The sequence below is a fragment of the Brienomyrus brachyistius genome, chromosome 2 (genome assembly GCF_023856365.1).
Source record: "Brienomyrus brachyistius isolate T26 chromosome 2, BBRACH_0.4, whole genome shotgun sequence".
NCBI classification, from domain to species: domain Eukaryota; kingdom Metazoa; phylum Chordata; class Actinopteri; order Osteoglossiformes; family Mormyridae; genus Brienomyrus; species Brienomyrus brachyistius.
The window spans coordinates 11,487,390-11,508,144 of NC_064534.1; the positions used below are offsets into that span (position 1 = coordinate 11,487,390).

Genomic DNA, 20,755 nt, shown 5'->3' on the forward strand with positions numbered 1-20,755 from the left:
TTGGGGCCAAATTCTCTGGATGTTCTTTGCTGTATCTCCAGAGAACCTGCTCAGTATGATGGTTATACAAAGGCTTTGTTAAGAGGACAGTACACTACACTCAGTCACTAACATCATGCAAGTGAAACACTCTTGAGATGGACCTCAGTACTCTGCCCCTCTGTGGATACTAGGTTGCAGGTTCAAAAGCAGGCAGGAAAATCAGCATCCATCCAGCTGTACAAAGTATCTTTCAAATGCTTGAAAATATATTTTTGTCATAGAACTAAAATATTCATAATTATTCTGTGCTCTACTCCCTTTTCTATCAGTAATTTACAGTTAATTTTTTCATATATTCCTTCACTGAAGACATTTTAAGAAATTAATGTGATGTTTTTGTACTCTGGCATCCTTGTGCTTTTACCTGCAAGACTTGCTTTTTCAGGCAGATAGCCTACAAATATTCCAGCAGTTTGTAAGGAACCAGCAGTGACTTAATCTTATGGGCACAAAACTAGATGCCTGACCTTCTGCGGTAACTGTCCCAGAGCTGTAGCAATCATTTCTCCTTTCTCTTTGGTGAGGTTCTTCACCATTGACCCGAGTGAGAATACAACAATACCATCATCCCCAGAACTCTGCACAAACTCCTCCATATCCTGAAAGAGAAATCGAACATTTACCTGTTGGTTACAAAGAAGCCATTTATCCAGACTGTGTTTCATGTGTATTTTCTGTGAACATGTTAATTTTCATAGGCCTCTATATGCATTAATTACACTGTAGCATAATAACTAGCCAAAAATGTAATAACTTATTTCATCATGCTCATTATTGGTAAGCTATTACACCGTCGAGTTTCATGCCTGGCTCGTCCGATCCTCGTGTGTACCACGCCCCTGATTATCCACGTGTGCTTCCCTGATCTTGCCCAGCTGTGCCCTATTATTTTCGCCCAGTCCTGTCTATTTGAGTCCACGTCTTGCCTTGCCTTTGGTCCGTCATTGATGTTGGGTGTTGTCACTGATGTCCCGTTCCACCCGTAGTCTTCCTTCCCTTAATAAATCCCCAGTTTTCCCTGCTTTTTGCCTCCCTGCTTCATCCTTCCCTGCTACCTTTCTGCCAACCTGCCCGTCCGCAACCCGCAACCCTGATAGTCGAGTTTTATTACACTAAAAATGGATAAAGAACTACATTATTTACAGTTATTACATCACTGGCTGCTTCGGGCCTAAAATGTCATGTTTATTCATCTGAAATATATGTGCTCTTTTCCAAAATATGATTGTAAGATTTTCTTAACCCTGGATTCCCCCTTTGTACATGCATTTTGTTTTTATAACTATTTTGTATTTTCTGTCTATAACTTAAAAATTATTTTCTTTGTCAAAACATCCTTAATTTACATTTCTTTATGTTATTTACCATCCATCTTCCATTACCTCTTAATCCTTATTAATTTAATGTTGTTTGCTGCTTTTGTTATTAAGTTATTCAGTCAGAGCTTATTACTACTCCTTCAGCATCTCTGCTCCCAGTGTTTATTACTGTAAATTCAAGTTATATGGACAAGTAGACAAGTCAATGTGAAAATAACTTCTTGTACTGATTAAGGATTATAGCCATGATAAGGAAACGCAGTGGCTGTAGGTAGGAAATACCGTGTATGAAGGGGAAATCGGTTTGTTTTTACCTGAGGGAGTGGCTTAGCAGGCTTACAATGAAGTCCTCCAACAAACTTAAAGTTGGGAAGAAAAGGTCGTGGATACTCGAAATCCCAGTATGTGCGAATCAGCCAGATATCAGCCGTCCCCATTGTCTCACAAACAGTGGTGGGTTTCCCTTTCGGAAAAAGAACAATTGAGTCAAACTAAACCATCAATAATATTTCATGATGACGTATTATGCAGTATCGTTTCAACACTTTCTATGTGTCTGGTGTTCTAATAGCACTATAGGTATGAAGTAGTATGTTCTTGTAAAATAATAGTAACTACAGCAGCATAAATGATAAATAACATCCTTTATACAATTGAAGTCAAGCAACAAATACCAGAGCTTCCTGTTCTTGGAACAATCAGCAAACTCATGTTACGGTGTAAAACACAGGCGGAGCAGACCACAATCCTGCCATATACAGGGCTGTGACAGCATTAAAGTAATTCGATTCAGTGCCCCAAATAGTATCTGCTTACCTAAAATTTCACTGTAGAACTTGTCAAAGTCTCTCCATAGCATCGTAGCAAGTAGATCCTGAGACCAGTAGAAGAGTAAGTTCATCATTCTATCAATAAATCCCATCTGGTCAGTATACTTGCTCATCGGACCCGGTACGAACGATGGGGGTGCTGGCAGTTGCCCACAGAGCCTTTCCATGACATAGGCAACAGAGAAGCGTAGCGTGTACACCAGAGGAATGCCGAATTTTTCAGCTACCAGCTCTCCGCATGGAGAGATTGGGTCAACCAGTATGACTTGGTATCCATCTTTTCTCAGACTCTCCATTAAATGCTCTGACTCCACTAGCTCATTACAAGTCTGAAACTGTGCCTTCAAGTTTTTGTTTACTATTTGGTAGAATTTAATGAATATCTCCAAGAGGTTCATGTGCCCCATTTCATACATTGAAAAGCTAATGAGCTCTTCTAAAGAACTCTTCATTTGCTCCACCGAAACTGACGTATTGAATATCTTGTAGCTCCAGGGTGAATCTTCAGTTGGGTCCATAGAAAGGGAAGCATTAGGAGCCAGCACTGTGACTTCATGCCCTCTCTCTACTAGTCTTCCCAGCACAGGTTTCAGGTTAATCCAGTGACTGTTTTCGGCATACCACACCAAAATTTTGCTACAGTCTGTACTCTGTAATGTACAACTTTGTAGAAACAAATAAGCAAGTCCGTAATACATGAACTTCATGATGACAAATGAGATCGTCTGAGTTGAACCCGCACTGTGCCATATTTGTATTAGGATGAATGTAATCATTAACTAAAAGGTTGAAACTTTTTAAGTGCCCCAAGACACGTCCTTGACATATGATTGATAAGCGAATAGTTTCACCGAGCTGCAGGAATCATGGGAAGCGCCGCATTTCATCTCACAAATAAAGTGTATCAAATTAAGCTGTATAAGTTAGCTATCTGTATACCCTTCTGTAATCCAACCAGCAGTCTGTCTCGAACTTGCAAGTGTATCTCTGCCATTCCATGAGATTCTTGCTGTTTATTCATGAAGCAGAACTTTCTTTATTCATCAATGTCCCAATCTGGATGCCCTGAAATGAATCTCTTAATTTCACCCAAAATTAATTTTGTGTTACCACAAAATTAAGTCTTCATATTAATGTCTTGTTACAATTCAACATCCGAACAGCAGTAACAGGCTTAATTAAAGAATAATACAAGAAACGTACCCTTCGGATTGATAGCCTGGTCACAGTTTGGTGCAATTTCAGTACAACATCCATCTATCCATTGTCCAAACCGCTTATCCTGTTGGGTTGCAGGGAGTCCAGAGTCTATCCTGGAAGCTATGGGCACGAACAACCCAGGACGGGGGCCAGCCCATCACAGGGCACACTCACACACCATTCACTCACACACTCACACCTACGGGCAATTTAGTAACTCCAAACTCCTCACATATGTAACCCAGGCAGAGACCACTGCACCATCATGCTGCCCCTTCAGTACAACATGAACAATATAATTTGTTTATAATTATTAGAATTACAAACACAATTTAGAACAGCTGAAAATCAAAGGCAGTGGGTCTGTTTATGTGTCTGAATGAAAAAACCTAAGACTTCTTTGTATTAAAATTGCACGTTAAAATAAATATAGGAAATAAATGTATAAATCAAAAATGTAGCATCATAGCAAACATAAGGAGTGTGTTGAACATCTAGTTCATATATATATTCATTTGTTTCATTGTGCATACCTAACCAAAAATGATGCACCGAATAGTACACAAATGGTAAATTAAAAAAGCATTAAATTAACAAGAATCCTTTAGAGGAGCTTTGTATTGATTTATGCATATTTGCTCCAAGAACCAATTTTAAAGTGTGTTCAGAAGGATGCAATCTTGTTACAATGATGTTACAATACTTTTTAATTTTTTAATAAATGAAAATGAAATGTATTTCAAATATTATTTTTAAATAACTATTTTAAATGAATGGGTGATATGGATTTGTTCAGTTTTCAATTTGCAGCCATTGTTTGGGGCAGCATGTTGGCACAGTGGTTAGCACTGCTGCCTTACAACAATCAGGTTCTGGCTTTGGTCCCAGATCTTTCTGTGTGGAGTTTGCACACTCTCCCCTTTTTCACTGGGGGCTCTGGATTCTGTGTGGAGTTTGCACACTCTCCCTGTGTTCACATGGGTTTTTGCGGGGGGCTCCGGTTTCCTCCCACGGTCTGAAAGCATGCAGGTTAGGTTGATTGGTGTGTCTAAATTGGCCCTGTACTTGTGTGGGTGTGTGAGCCTTGCAGTGTGTTGGTGCCCACCCAGGGTTGGGTCCTGCCTGCACCAAGTGTTCCCAGGATAGGCTCCAGTCCCCCCTGGGACTCCAGTTGGGATTCAGCAGTTTCAGAAAATGGATGGATGGATGAATTTCCAGTCAGCCGTCAAATTCCAATTCAAAGACTAAAACTGAACTGGTGTTTTTCTGGACTTGGAATTGGAATCGACTGCTGAGCTTCGGCAACAGACTCGGTCTTGTCTTGGACTAGCAGCCTTGTTGGACTCGGTCATGACTCAGACTGGAATTGATAAGGACACGGTTTCAAACTCGGCTAAGGTGGACTAGAACAAACCACTATCCTCAATCCTAGATAAATGATCTTGGTTTATTTGGATGTACAATTTGCAGTTGTCACAGGTCGCTCGCGATCGCTGGGTGAGCGTGCAGGCAGGCGAACGAGCAGGAACAGGCAAGCAGGCAAAGTACGGGAAAAACGGGGGTTTAATCTGGATCGGGCAGGGCAGTACAGGACAGAAGCACGAACATTGACTGACATCAATGATGGACCAGAGGAACAGGTCAGACCAGGACTTAAATACACAGAGACTAATCAACGTAAGCGGACAAAGCTGGAGACGATCAGGGAAGCACACGTGGGTAATCAGGGGGTGTGGCACACACGAGGAGCGGACGAGCCGGGCATGACAGCAGTCATGGCTGATTGCATTTTTACATCTAATACTCAACAGTGAGCCACACAAATAAAAGGTAATCATTACGTTCTGCCATTTCAAAACAGTACCATTTAGAGAAGAGGGACGTTATGTCACTTATGAAATACACAATAAGATGCAAGAATACACAAGTCATTCGCTTTTGCTTTTCGTTTTTGGTTTCCTGCAGCACTTCCTGAAGCAGAATCTGCAGGTTTTGAGGAAGAGGAGGACCGCCAGTGCCACAGTGGTTAGCAGCACGGCCAACACGTCCAGACTGTGGTACTGATACCAGGTCAAGTTGTGTGCCTGCACACGGAGGTGCTTGGCTCCTTTGTGCCGGATCACAAACTCGATCCAGAATACTGCTTGGTCCAGTGGGGTCATTGGCTGGTCGTGTTGAATCCTTGACAGTCTCATCGCATTCTCCTTATACCTGCCCATCACATAAAAAGATCACAAATGCCGTTTTGGTTAACTGTGATTAATCAACTTCATTTTGATTCATATAACTACAAATAATGTTTCCTTGTATTTTGAAAGTCTTGAAACAATATGGGCTGCGTATGTTAAATTGTGACACATTGTACTTGAAATGGGGGCGGCGTGGTGCAGTGGTTAGCGCTGTTGCATCGCACCTCTGGGACCCGGGTTCGAATCCCGGGTCACTTGTGTGTGGAGTTTGCATGTTCTCCCCATGTCGTCGTGGGGTTTCCTCTGGGTGCTCTGGTTTTCCCCCACAGTCCAAAAACATGCTGAGGCCAATTGGACTTGCTAAATTGCCCGTAGGTGTGCATGTGTGAGTGAATGGTCTGTGGTTGGACTGTGCCCTGTGATGGTCTGATACATTGTATCAGAAATGAAATTGTGCAGCAATAATGGTGATGGATGTTTTATTTCAGCTTGTCATATCTGAAAAGAATTTTAATCATTGTGTATTGCTTACGATGGGTCATGGATCACGGTCCTGATGGCATCAACGAGATCTTTGGCCTGCATGGAGTTAAAATCGAGGATGACAGCAGCCCCTTTAGCACGCATGTGGATCATGTTGTCCGGTTGGTCAGCAAACAAGGGGATTCCCACCATGGGTACCCCATGGTAGATAGCTTCATACACTCCATTTGTCCCACCATGAGTGATGAAAGCCTTGGTCTTTGGGTGGCCTGGAGACAAAACAGGAGAACTCGCCTGAAGTACATTTACATTTACATTACTCTTTACATTTTATTTCTTTGTTATGTTATATGTTTTTGGACGTCTCCGTTTAACATCGTACCTAACAGATCATTCTGAGGCATCCAGTCATAAATCTTGGTGTTTGGGGCCAAATTCTCTGGATGTTCTTTGCTGTATCTCCAGAGAACCTGCTCAGTATGATGGTTATACAAAGGCTTTGTTAAGAGGACAGTACACTACACTCAGTCACTAACATCATGCAAGTGAAACACTCTTGAGATGGACCTCAGTACTCTGCCCCTCTGTGGATACTAGGTTGCAGGTTCAACAGCAGGCAGGAAAATCAGCAGTTTAAAATTCTGTATCCATCCAGCTGTACAAAGTATCTTTCAAACGCTTGAAAATATATTTTTGTCATAGAACTAAATAATTCATAATTATTCTGTGCTCTACTCCCTTTTCTATCAGCACTTTCCAGTAAATGTTTTAATATATTCCTTCATTGAAAGACATTTTAATAAATTAATGTGGTGTTTTTGTACTCTGGCATCCTAAAGCCTACTCCATCCATCCATCCATCCATCCATTTTCCAAACCGCTTATCCTACTGGGTCGCGGGGGGTCCGGAGCCTATCCCAGACGCAATGGGCACGAGGCAGGAAATAACCCAGGACGGGGGGCAGCCCATCGCAGGGCACATTCACACACCATTCACACACCCATACACACCTACGGGCAATTTAGTAAGTCCAATTAGCCTCAGCATGTTTTTGGACTGTGGGGGGAAGCCGCAGTACCCAGAGGAAACCCCATGACGACATGGGGAGAACATGCAAACTCCACACACGTGTGACCCAGGCGGAGACTCGAACCCAGGTCCCAGTGGTGTGAGACAACAGTGCTAACCACTGCACCACCATGCCGCCCCCTAAAGCCTACTGATATATTTATTATTTTTTAAAAGGTTGAAATTGTGCTGTACTTGTGCTTTTACCTGCAAGACTTGCTTTTTCAGGCAGATAGCCTAAAAATATTCCAGCAGTTTGTAAGGAACCATCAGCGACTTAATCTTATGGGCACAAAACTAGATGCCTGACCTTCTGCGGTAACTGTCCCAGAGCTGTAGCAATCATTTCTCCTTTCTCTTTGGTGAGGTTCTTCACCATTGACCCGAGTGAGAATACAACAATACCATCATCCCCAGAACTCTGCACAAACTCCTCCATATCCTGAAAGAGAAATCGAACATTTACCTGTTGGTTACAAAGAAGCCATTTATCCAGACTGTGTTTCATGTGTATTTTGTGTGAACATGTTAATTTTCATAGGCCTCTATATGCATTAATTACACAGTAGCATAATAGCTAGCCAAAAATGTAATAACTTATTTCATTATGCACAGTTATCTTTTTCATTCAAATATTTTATTGCATTATTAGTAAGCTATTACACTGTCGAGTTTTATTACACTGAAAATGGATAACCCCTCCTGGAGCCGACACCTTATCGTGGTGGAGGGGTTTGCGTGTTACAATGATCCCAGGAGCTATGTTGTCTGGGGCTTTATGCCCCTGGTAGGGTCACCCAAGGCAAACAGGTCCTGGGTGAGGAACCAGACGAAGTACGGCTCAAAAACCCCTTTATGATGAGAAAAATCTTGGATTCACGGTTTCCCTTGCCCGGACGCGGGTCACCGGGGCCCCCCCCTAGAGCCAGGCCTGGGGGTGGGGCTCGATGGCGAGCGCCTGGCGGCCAGGCCTACACCCATGGGGCCTGGTCGGGCGCAGCCCGAACAAGGCACGTGGGTCCCCCCTCCAATGGGCTCACCACCCATGGGAGGGGCCATAGGGGTCGGGTGCGAGGTGATCTGGGCGGCGGCCAAAGGCGGGGACCTTGGCGGTCCGATCCTCGGCTGCAGAAGCTAGCTCTAGGGACATGGAATGTCACCTCTCTGATGGGGAAAGAGCCTGAGCTGGTGCGCGAGGTTGTGAAGTTCCGGCTAGATATAGTCGGACTCACCTCGACGCACGGCTTGGGCTCTGGAACCAGTCTCCTTGAGGGGGGTTGGACCCTTTTCCACTCTGGAGTTGCCCGCGGGGAGAGGCGCCGAGCGGGCGTGGGCATACTTATTGCCCCCAGGCTGGGCGCCTGTACATTGGGGTTTACCGCAGTGGACGAGAGGGTAGCCTCCCTCCGCCTTCGGGTGGGGGGACGGGTCCTGACTGTTGTTTGCGCTTATGCGCCAAACAGCAGTTCGGAATACCCACCCTTTTTGGAGTCCTTGGAAGGGGTGTTGGAGAGCGCTCCTCCTGGGGACTCCCTTGTTCTGCTGGGGGACTTCAATGCTCACGTGGGCAGCGACAGTGAGACCTGGAGGGGCGTGATTGGGAGGAACGGCCCCCCCGATCTGAACCCGAGCGGTGTTTTGTTATTGGACTTCTGTGCTCGTCACGGACTGTCCATAATGAACACCATGTTCAAGCATAAGGGTGTCCATATGTGCACTTGGCACCAGGACACCCTAGGCCGCAGTTCGATGATCGACTTTGTAGTCGTGTCGTCGGACTTGCGGCCGCATGTTTTGGACACTCGGGTGAAGAGAGGGGCGGAGCTGTCAACCGATCACTACCTGGTGGTGGGTTGGCTCCGCTGGTGGGGGAGGAAGCCGGCCAGGCCTGGCAGGCCCAAGCGTATAGTGAGGGTCTGCTGGGAACGTCTGGCGGAATCCCCTGTCAGGGAGAGTTTCAACTCCCACCTCCGGCAGAACTTCTCCCATATCCCGGGGGAGGCGGGGGACATTGAGTCCGAATGGGCCATGTTCCGTGCCTCCATTGTGGAGGCGGCTGACCGGAGCTGCGGCCGCAAGGTGGTCGGTGCCTGTCGCGGCGGTAATCCCCGAACCCGCTGGTGGACACCGGTGGTAAGGGATGCCGTCAAGCTGAAGAAGGAGTCTTATCGGGCCTTTCTGGCCTGTGGGACTCCAGATGCAGCTGACGGCTACCGGCAGGCCAAGCGGAATGCGGCTTTGGTGGTCGCTGAGGCAAAAACTCGAGTGTGGGAGGAGTTTGGTGAGGCCATGGAGAACGACTTCCGGACGGCTTTGAGGAGATTCTGGTCCACCATCCGGCGGCTCCGGGCGGGAAAGCGGTGCAGCATCAACACTATTTATGGTGGGGATGGTGCGCTGCTGACCTCAGCTCGGGACGTTTTGGGTCGGTGGAGGGAGTACTTCGAAGACCTCCTCAATCCCACCGACACGCCTTCCGATATGGAAGCAGAGTGTGGGGACTTGGGGGTGGACTCGCCTATCTCGGGGGTGGAGGTCGCTGAGATGGTCAAAAAGCTCCTCGGTGGCCGGGCCCCGGGGGTGGACGAGATTCGCCCAGAGTTCCTCAAGGCTCTGGATGCTGCGGGGCTGTCCTGGTTGACACGCATCTGCAGCATCGCGTGGACATCGGGGGCAGTACCTCTGGACTGGCAGACCGGGGTGGTGGTCCCCCTCTTTAAGAAGGGGGACCGGAGGGTGTGCTCCAACTACAGGGGGATCACACTCCTCAGCCTCCCTGGTAAGGTCTATTCGGGGGTCCTGGAAAGGAGGGTCCGCCGGATTGTCGAACCTCGGATTCAGGAGGAGCAGTGTGGTTTTCGCCCTGGCCGTGGAACAGTGGACCAGCTCTATACTCTCAGCAGGGTTCTGGAGGGTTCATGGGAGTTTGCCCGACCAGTCTACATGTGTTTTGTGGACTTGGAAAAGGCATTCGACCGTGTCCCTCGTGGGGTCCTGTGGGGAGTGCTCCGGGAGTATGGGGTACCGGGCTCCCTTTTAAGGGCGGTTCGGTCCCTGTATGACCGGTGCCAGAGTTTGGTCCGCATGGGCGGCAATAAGTCGGACTCGTTTCCGGTGAGGGTTGGACTCCGTCAGGGCTGCCCTTTGTCACCGATTCTGTTCATAGTTTTTATGGACAGAATTTCTAGGCGCAGCCAGGGCGTTGAGGGCGTCCGGTTCGGTGACCTCAGGATTAGGTCTCTGCTTTTTGCGGATGATGTGGTTCTGTTGGCCTCATCGAGCCGTGACCTTCAGCTCTCACTGGAGCAGTTCGCAGCCGAGTGCGAAGCGGCTGGGATGAGAATCAGCACCTCCAAATCCGAGACCATGGTTCTCAGCCGGAAAAGGGTAGAGTGCTCTCTCCGGGTTGGGGATGGGGTCCTCCCCCAAGTGGAGCAGTTTAAGTATCTCGGGATCTTGTTCACGAGTGGGGGAACGATGGAGCGGGAGATCGACAGGCGGATCGGTGCGGCGTCAGCAGTCATGCGGGCGCTGCATCGGTCTGTCATGGTGAAGAGAGAGCTGAGCCAAAAGGCGAAGCTCTCGATTTACCAGTCGATCTACGTTCCTACCCTCACCTATGGTCATGAGCTTTGGGTAGTGACCGAAAGAACGAGATCGCGGGTACAAGCGGCCGAAATGAGTTTCCTCCGCAGGGTGGCTGGGCTCTCCCTTAGAGATAGGGTGAGGAGCTCAGTCATTCGGGAGGGACTCAGAGTAGAGCCGCTGCTCCTCCGCATCGAGAGGAGCCAGATGAGGTGGCTCGGGCATCTGATCAGGATGCCTCCGGGACGCCTCCCTGGGGAGGTATTCCGGGCATGTCCCACTGGGAGGAGGCCCCGGGGAAGACCCAGGACACGCTGGAGAGACTATGTCTCTCGGCTGGCCTGGGAACGCCTCGGGGTCCCCCCAGAGGAGCTGGACGAAGTGGCCGGGGAGAGGGAAGTCTGGGTCTCCCTGCTGAGGCTGCTGCCCCCGCGACCCGACTCCGGATTAAGCGGGAGATGATGGATGGATGGATGGAAAATGGATAAAGAACTACATTGTTGACAGTTATTACATCACTGGCTACTACGGGCCTAAAATGTCATGTTTATTCATCTGAAATATATGTGCTCTTTTCCAAAACATGATTGTAAGATTTTCTTAACCCTGGATTCCCTCTTCGGTCTTTTAGAAGGGACCAAATAAGGTACTAGCAACTACAATGATAAGGGTGATAGAGATTTGCAGAAATCAATCATTAAAATTTTTTTTTTTAAATATGCTTTATTCATTCCTACATATACATTCTTGCAAGAAAAGTTGAGTAGAATGTAGAATGCATTTGCTGTTAGTTTAATTTGTACATGAGTTTTGTATTTATGACTGTTTTGTATTTTCTATCTATAAGTTAAAAATGATTTTGTTGTGAAAACATCCTTAATTTATGTGTCTTTATGTTATTTACCATCCATCTTCCATTACTTCTTAATCCTTATTAATTTAATGTTGTCTGCTGCTTTTGTTATTGAATTATTGAGTCAGAGCTTATTACTACTCCTTCAGCATCTCTGCTCCCAATGTTTATTACTGTAAATTCAAGTTATATGGACAAGTAGACAAGTCAGTGTGAAAATAACTCCTTGTACTGATTAAGGATTATAGCCATGATAAGGAAACGCAGTGGTTGTAGGTAGGAAATACCATGTATGAAGGGGAAATCGGTTTGTTCTTACCTGAGGGAGCGGCTTAGCAGGCTTACAGTGAAGCCCTCCAACAAACTTAAAGTTGGGAAGAAAAGGTCGTGGATACTCTAAATCCCAGTATGTGCGAATCAGCCAGATATCAGCTGTCCCCATTGTCTCACAAAGGGTGGTGGGTTTCCCTTTTGGAAAAAGAACAATCGAGTCAAACTAAACCATCAATAATATTTCATGATGACGTATTATGCAGTATCGTTTCAACACTTTCTATATGTCTGGTGTTCTAATGGCACTATGGGTATGAAGTAGTATGTTCTTGTAAAATAATAGTACTGTAACTACAGCAGCATAACTGATAAATAACATCCTTTATACAATTGAAGTCAAGCAACAAATACCAGAGCTTCCTGTTCTTGGAACAATCAGCAAACTCATGTTACGGTGTAAAACACAGGCGGAGCAGACCACAATCCTGCCATATACAGGGCTGTGACAGGATTAAAGTAATTCAATTCAGTGCCCCAAATAGTATCTGCTTACCTAAAATTTCACTGTAGAACTTGTCAAAGTCTCTCCATAGCATCGTTGCAAGTAGATCCTGAGACCAGTAGAAGAGTAAGTTCATCATTCTATCAATAAATCCCATCTGGTCAGTATACTTGCTCATCGCACCCGGTACGAACGATGGGGGTGCTGGCAGTTGCCCACAGAGCCTTTCCATGACGTTGGCAACAGAGAAGCGTAGCGTGTACACCAGAGGAATGCCGAGCTTTGCAGCTACCAGCTCTCCGCATGGAGATACTGGATCAACCAGTATGACTTGGAATCCATCTTTTCTGAAACTCTCCATTAAATGCTCTGACTCCACTAGCTCATTACAAGTCTGAAACATTACCTTCAAGATTTTGTTTGCTATTTTGTAGAATTTAATGAATATCTCCAAGAGGTTCATGTGCCCCATTTCATACATTGAAAAGCTAATGAAGTCTTCTAAAGAACTCTTCATTTGCTCCACAGAAACTGACGTATTGAATATCTTGTAGCTCCAGGGTGAATCTTCAGTTGGGTCCATAGAAAGGGAAGCATTAGGAGCCACCACTGTGACTTCATGCCCTCTCTCTACTAGTCTTCCCAGCACAGGTTTCAGGTTAATCCAGTGACTGTTTTCGGCATACCACACCAAAATTTTGCTACAGTCTGTACTCTGTAATGTACAACTTTGTAGAAACAAATAAGCAAGTCCGTAATACATGAACTTCATGATGACAAATGAGAACGTCTGAGTTGAACCCGCACTGTGCCATATTTGTATTAGGATGAATGTAATTATTAACTAAAAGGTTGAAAGTTTTTAAGTGCCCCAAGACACGTCCTTGAAATAAGATTGATAAGCGAATAGTTTCACCGAGCTGCAGGAATCATGGGAAGCGCCGCATTTCATCTCACAAATAAAGTGTATCAAATTAAGCTGTATAAGTTAGCCATCTGTATACCCTTCTGTAATCCAACCAGCAGTCTGTCTCGAACCTGCAAGTGTATCTCTGCCATTCCATGAGATTCTTGCCATTTATTCATGAAGCAGAACTTTCTTTATTCATCAATGTCCCAATCTGGATGCCCTGAAATGAATCTCTTAATTTTACCCAAAATTAATTTTGTGTTACCACAAAATTAAGTCTTCATATTAATGTCTAGTTCCAATTCAACATCCGAACAGCAATAACAGGCTTAATTAAAGAATAATATGAGAAACATACCCTTCGGATTGATCAGTGTTTCCCATTTTCCCCGCTGATAGCCTGGTCAGAGTTTGGTGCAATTTCAATACAACATCGATCCATCCATTGTCCAAACCGCTTATCCTGTTGGGTTGCGGGGAGTCCAGAGTCTATCCTGGAAGCTACGGGCACGAACAACCCAGGATAGGGGGCCAGCCCTTCACAGGGCACACTCACACACCATTCACTCACACACTCACACCTACGGGCAATTTAGTAACTCCAAACTCCTCACATATGTAACCCAGGCAGAGACCACTGACCATGAACAATATAATTTGTTTATAATTATTAGAATTACAAACACAATTCAGAACAGCTGAAAATCAAAGCCAATGGGTCTGTTGATGTGTCTGAATGAAAAAACCTAAGACTTATTTGTTTTAAAATTGCATGTTAAAATAAATATAGGAAATAAATGTATAAATCAAAAATGTAATATCATAACAAACATAAGGAGCGTGTTGAACATCTAGTTCATATATGTATTCATTTGTTTCATTGTGCATACCTAACTGAAAATGATGCATCGAATAGTACACGACGAGTACGTGTACCGGTACACCCTTATTACATAGTTGTGTGTGCACTTTATCTTTAAGCACATCATATAAATGTTCAATTTAAAAAGCATTAAATTAAAAAGAATCCTTTAGAGGAGCTTTGTATTGATTTATGCATATTTGCTTCAAGAACCAATTTTAAAGTATGTTCAGCAGGATGCAATCTTGTTACAATGATGTTACAATACTTTTAAATTTTTTAATAAATGAAAATGAAATGTATTTCAAATATCATTTTTAAATAACTATTTTAAATGAATGGGTGATATGGATTTGTTCAGTTTTCAGTTTGCAGCCGTTGTTTGGGGCAGCATGGTGGCACGGTGGTTAGCACTGCTGCCTTACAACAATGAGGTTCAGGCTTTGGTCCCAGACCTTTCTGTGTGGAGTTTGCACACTCTCCCCTTTTTCACTGGGGGCTCTGGATTCTGTGTGGAGTTTGCACACTCTCCCTGTGTTCACATGGGATTTTGCGGGGGGCTCCGGTTTCCTCCCACAGTCTGAAAGCATGCAGGTTAGGTTGATTGGTGTGTCTAAATTGGCCCTGTACTTGTGTGGGTGTGTGCGCCCTGCAGTGTGCAGGTTGGTTCCTCGCTGCACCAAGTGTTCCCAGGATAGGCTCCAGTCCCCCCTAGGACCCCAGTTGGGATTCAGCAGTTTCAGAAAATGGATGGATGGATGAATTTCCAGTCAGCCGTAGAATTCCAATTCAAAGACTAAAATTGAACTGGTTTTTCTGGACTTGGAATTGGAATCGACTGCTGAGCTTCGGCAAAAGACTCGGTCTTGTCTTGGACTAGCAGCCTTGTTGGACTCGGTCATGACTCAGACTGGAATTGATAAGGACACGGTTTCAAACTCGGCTAAGGTGGACTAGAACAAACCACTATCCTTAATCCTAGATAAATGATCTTGGTTTATTTGGATGTACAATTTGCAGTCATGGCTGATTGCATTTTTACATCTAATGCTCAACAGTGAGCCACACAAATAAAAGGTAATCATTACATTCTGCCATTTAGAGAAGAGAGATGTTTTGTCACTTATGAAATACACAATAAGATGCAAGAATACAGATGTCATTCGCTTTTGCTTTTCGTTTTTGGTTTCCTGCAGCACTTCCTGAAGCAGAATCTGCAGGTTTTGAGGAAGAGGAGTACCGCCAGTGCCACCGTGGTTAGCAGCACGGCCAACACGTCCAGACTGTGGTACTGATACCAGGTCAAGTTGTGTGCCTGCACACGGAGGTGCTTGGCTCCTTTGTGCCGGATCACAAACTCGATCCAGAATACTGCTTGGTCCAGTGGGGTCATTGGCTGGTCATGTTGAATCCTTGACAGTCTCATCGCATTCTCCTTATACCTGCCCATCACATAAAAAGATCACACATGCCTTTTTGGTTAACTGTGATTAATCAACTTCATTCTGATTCATATAACTAAAAATAATGTTTCCGTGTATTTTGAAAGTCTTGAAACAATATGGGCTGTGTATGTTAAACTGTGGGGCAGCATGGTGGTGCAGTGGTTAGCACTGTTGCCTCACACCTCTGGGACCCGGGTTTGAATCCCCACCTGGGTCACATGTGTGTGGAGTTTGCATGTTCTCCCCATGTCGTCGTGGGGTACTCTGGTTTCCCCCCACAGTCCAAAAACATGCTGAGGGCAATTGGACTTGCTAAATTGCCCATAGGTGTGAATGTGTGAGTGAATGGTGAGTGAGTGTGCCCTGTGATGGGCTGGCCCCCCATCCTGGGTTGTTCTCTGCCTCGTGCCTATTGCTTCCAGGATAGGCTCCGGACACCCCCTATGCACCAATAAGCGGTTTGGAAAATGGATGGATGGATGTATTACTTACGATGGGTCATGGATCACGGTCCTGATGGCATCAACGAGATCTTTGGCCTGCATGGAGTTAAAATTGAGGATGACAGCAGCCCCTTTAGCACGCATGTGGATCATGTTGTCTGGTTGGTCAGCAAACAAGGGGATTCCCACCATGGGTACCCCATGGTAGATAGCTTCATACACTCCATTTGTCCCACCATGAGTGATGAAGGCCTTGGTCTTTGGGTGGCCTAGAGACAAAACAGGATAACTCACCTGTAATACATTTACATTTACATTACTCTTTACATTTTATTCCTTTGTTATGTTGTATATTTTTGGACGTCTCCGTTTAACATCGTACCTAATAGATCATTCTGAGGCATCCAGTCATAAATCTTGGTGTTTGGGGCCAAATTCTCTGGATGTTCTTTGCTGTATCTCCAGAGAACCTGCTCAGTATGATGGTTATACAAAGGCTTTGTTAAGAGGACGGATACCAGGTTGCAGGTTCAACAGCAGGCAGGAAAATCAGCAGTTTAAAATTCTGTATCCATCCAGCTGTACAAAGTATCTTTCAAACGTTTGAAAATATATTTTTGTCATAGAACTAAAATATTCATAATTATTCTGTGCTCTACTCCCTTTTCTATCAGTAATTTACAGTAATTTTTTTTATATATTCCTTCACTGAAGACATTTTAAGAAATGAATGTAGTGTTTTTGTACTCTGGCATCCTTGTGTTTTTACCTGCAAGACTTGTTTTTTCAGGCAGATAGCCTACAAATATTCCATCAGTTTGTAAGGGACCAGCAGCGACTTAATCTTATGCGCACAAAACTAGATGCCTGACCTTCTGCGGTAACTGTCCCAGAGCTGTAGCAATCATTTCTCCTTTCTCTTTGGTGAGGTTCTTCACCATTGACCCGAGTGAGAATACAACAATACCATCATCCCCAGAACTCTGCACAAACTCCTCCATATCCTGAAAGAGAAATCGAACATTTACCTGTTGGTTACAAAGAAGCCATTTATCCAGACTGTGTTTCATGTGTATTTTGTGTGAACATGTTAATTTTCATAGGCCTCTATATGCATTAATTACGCTGTAGCATAATAACTAGCCAAAAATGTAATAACTTATTTCATCATGCTCATTATTGGTAAGCTATTACACCGTCGAGTTTCATGCCTGGCTCGTCCGATCCTCGTGTGTACCACGCCCCTGATTATCCACGAGTGCTTCCCTGATCTTGCCCAGCTGTGCCCTATTATTTTCGCCCAGTCCTGTCTATTTGAGTCCACGTCTTGCCTTGCCTTTGGTCCGTCATTGATGTTGGGTGTTGTCACTGATGTCCTGTTCCACCCGTAGTCTTCCTTCCCTTAATAAATCCCCAGTTTTCCCTGCTTTTTGCCTCCCTGCTTCATCCTTCCCTGCTACCTTTCTGCCAACCTGCCCGTCCGCAACCCGCAACCCTGATAGTCGAGTTTTATTACACTAAAAATGGATAAAGAACTACATTATTGACAGTTATTACATCACTGGCTGCTTCGGGCCTAAAATGTCATGTTTATTCATCTGAAATATATGTGCTGTTTTCCAAAATATGATTGTAAGATTTTCTTAACCCTGGATTCCCCCTTTGTACATGCATTTTGTTTTTATAACTATTTTGTATTTTCTGTCTATAAGTTAAAAATTATTTTCTTTGTCAAAACATCCTTAATTTACATTTCTTTATGTTATTTACCATCCATCTTCCATTACCTCTTAATCCTTATTAATTTAATGTTATTTGCTGCTTTTGTTATTAAGTTATTCAGTCAGAGCTTATTACTACTCCTTCAGTATCTCTGCTCCCAGTGTTTATTACTGTAAATTCAAGTTATATGGACAAGTAGATAAGTCAATGTGAAAATAACTTCTTGTAGTGATTAAGGATTATAGCCATGATAAGGAAACGCAGTGGCTGTAGGTAGGAAATACCGTGTATGAAGGGGAAATCGGTTTGTTTTTACCTGAGGGAGCGGCTTAGCAGGCTTACAGTGAAGTCCTCCAACAAACTTAAAGTTGGGAAGAAAAGGTCGTGGATACTCGAAATCCCAGTATGTGCGAATCAGCCAGATATCAGCCGTCCCCATTGTCTCACAAACGGTGGTGGGTTTACCTTTTGGAAAAAGAACAATCGAGTCAAACTAAACCATCAATAATATTTCATGATGACTTATTATGCAGTATCGCTTCAACACTTTCTATGTGTCTGGTGTTCTAATGGCACTATAGGTATGAAGTAGTATGTTCTTGTAAAATAATAGTAACTACAGCAGCATAAATGATAAATAACATCCTTTATACAATTGAAGTCAAGCAACAAATACCAGAGCTTCCTGTTCTTGGAACAATCAGCAAACTCATGTTACGGTGTAAAACACAGGTGGAGCAGACCACAATCCTGCCATATACAGGCCTGTGACAGCCTTAAAGTAATTCAATTTAGTGCCCCAAATAGTATCTGCTTACCTAAAATTTCACTGTAGAACTTGTCAAAGTCTCTCCATAGTATCGTAGCAAGTAGATCCTGAGACCAGTAGAAGAGTAAGTTCATCATTCTTTCAATAAATCCCATCTGGTCAGTATACTTGCTCATCGGACCCGGTACGAACGATGGGGGTGCTGGCAGTTGCCCACAGAGCCTTTCCATGACATAGGCAACGGAGCAGCGTAGCGTGTACACCAGAGGAATGCCGAATTTTTCAGCTACCAGCTCTCCGCATGGAGAGATTGGGTCAACCAGTATGACTTGGTATCCATCTTTTCTCAGACTCTCCATTAAATGCTCTGACTCCACTAGCTCATTACAAGTCTGAAACAGTGCCTTCAAGTTTTTATTTACTATTTGGTAGAATTTAATGAATATCTCCAAGAGGTTCATGTGCCCCATTTCATACATTGAAAAGCTAATGAGCTCTTCTAAACAACTGTTCATTTGCTCCACCGAAACTGACGTATTGAATATCTTGTAGCTCCAGGGTGAATCTTCAGTTGGGTCCATAGAAAGGGAAGCATTAGGAGCCAGCACTGTGACTTCATGCCCTCTCTCTACTAGTCTTCCCAGCACAGGTTTCAGGTTAATCCAGTGACTGTTTTCGGCATACCACACCAAAATTTTGCTACAGTCTGTACTCTGTAATGTACAACTTTGTAGAAACAAATAAGCAAGTCCGTAAAACATGAACTTCATGATGACAAATAAGAAAGTCTGACTAGAACTGACACTATCTCATACTTTACTGAATGAATGTAATCATTAACTAGACGTTTGAAACGTTTAAGAGCCCCACCCTTGGTGCTTGACGTATGACTGATAAGCGAATAGTTTCACCGAGCTGCAGGAATTATGGGAAGCACCGCATTTTATCTGACAAAATCTAGTATTTCAAAATAAGCTGTATAAATTTAACATCTGCACACTCTTCTGTGAAAATCTGATGTGAACTTGCAAGTGCAACTCTGCTATTTCACAAGATTCAGCAACAACAAACAATGTACCCTTTGAAAAATATAATGCTTTCTATCTTTGAAGCTATTGAAGCTAAATTCTGTAGGTTAATAAAACCAAATTCATGTGCTTCTACTCTGCTTACTGTGATGGTGAATTGAAATAGTAAATTTTTGTTCATTTTTTTCTTAATTTTCAATTGGATGCTTCAGAATCAAAGTCATTTTGCATTTCACTGAATTACATTTAGGCTCCATGTATTCCCACAAGCCTGACCAGGATATAAAAATACCAAATACCTACTAAAAGTGGAGCAGTAAATAAGTACATAAAGGGTAAAAATATAGCCAATACAAAAATACGCTTTGCATCTTTAAACTGTCTCAATTCATACAAATATGCAAGATAAGCAGAGTTAATGTTTAAACACTACTGTAAAGTCAATAAATGTATGGGAAGTAAAAACATCAAGATGAAAAGGCAAACCCTGTGTTATAACATGATGTTTAACTATATACAGTGACTTTCAGAAATCTGAAAAAGCCTGCACAGGCTTGGCCTTTTTCAATTAACAATACAGTCTTCTTCCATCATATGTCAATATACTGTAGCACTGATTTTTCCGATCCTTATGGATCATGGATCAACTATGGTCCATTTTACCACTATCGCTTAGCAATTCTCTATACTCTATAGTAGGCTATACTCACTACACTGTAGTTAGAGCCTTGGTGTGTATCCAATAGCACAGCCTTTACTAACGAAGTCTGGTTTTTATTTCAGGGATGGTCTGGATGGAGACTTCTTATTTACAGAGTGGAAAGCAGGTCACCTCCCTGACTTCTCACAGCACCACCCTGGCTAAATGTTTTCCCACCTCTGGCACAAACCCATGGGCATCGTATAAACTGCAAAATCATTCAGACCTTTACATTACTGAGGGCCACCAGAACAGAGAAACCTTGGATTATAGGACTGATGTTTTACTCGGGACTTTTATGTAAAGAATTTGCATTGTATGATATTTAGTGTTACATTGGTAACACTTTACTTGACAGCGCACAAATATAGTATTATGCTATTACTTATGCATTAATTTACCGCAAACTAAGTCTTTGTAACATATTAATCTCATGTTAATTCATCGTTAATCAATTATGATGCATGTTTTATCCCAAGCAGTTACTATATTTGTTACTATTGCTGTTAATTCTACAAATCTTTGTTAACT

The 20,755-nt window shown here is 43.8% G+C and overlaps 2 protein-coding genes across 4 annotated transcripts in view; both read right to left on the reverse strand.

Annotated features, from left to right (window-relative positions):
* The window catches only part of LOC125721304 (UDP-glucuronosyltransferase 2A1-like), a 21,347-nt gene extending 18,441 nt beyond the window's left edge, over window positions 1–2,906 (reverse strand). Inside the window, exon 1 of the mRNA XM_048997272.1 lies at window positions 2,178–2,906. Within this exon, the coding sequence (XP_048853229.1) occupies window positions 2,178–2,898 (721 nt within the window). The 5' untranslated portion in view covers window positions 2,899–2,906. The remainder of the gene's footprint in view (window positions 1–2,177) is intronic.
* Window positions 1–19,303, reverse strand: part of LOC125721360 (UDP-glucuronosyltransferase 2A1-like) — a 20,934-nt gene extending 1,631 nt beyond the window's left edge. Inside the window, exons 1-7 of one of the 3 annotated variants that reach the window (XM_048997278.1) lie at window positions 18,546–19,303; window positions 18,044–18,192; window positions 16,878–17,009; window positions 16,388–16,475; window positions 16,055–16,274; window positions 15,338–15,559; window positions 4,825–5,380 (exon numbers count right to left, since the gene is read on the reverse strand). In XM_048997278.1, the coding sequence (XP_048853235.1) occupies window positions 5,320–5,380; window positions 15,338–15,559; window positions 16,055–16,274; window positions 16,388–16,475; window positions 16,878–17,009; window positions 18,044–18,192; window positions 18,546–19,266 (1,593 nt within the window). In that variant the 5' untranslated portion in view covers window positions 19,267–19,303 and the 3' untranslated portion in view covers window positions 4,825–5,319. Of the gene's footprint in view, window positions 1–4,824; window positions 5,603–6,112; window positions 6,333–6,445; window positions 6,534–7,442; window positions 7,575–11,889; window positions 12,039–12,396; window positions 13,178–15,337; window positions 15,560–16,054; window positions 16,275–16,387; window positions 16,476–16,877; window positions 17,010–18,043; window positions 18,193–18,545 lie in introns of those variants that run through there. The other 2 variants (XM_048997276.1, XM_048997277.1) reach the window with 2 other exon arrangements.
* Window positions 19,304–20,755: the final 1,452 nt, after the last annotated feature.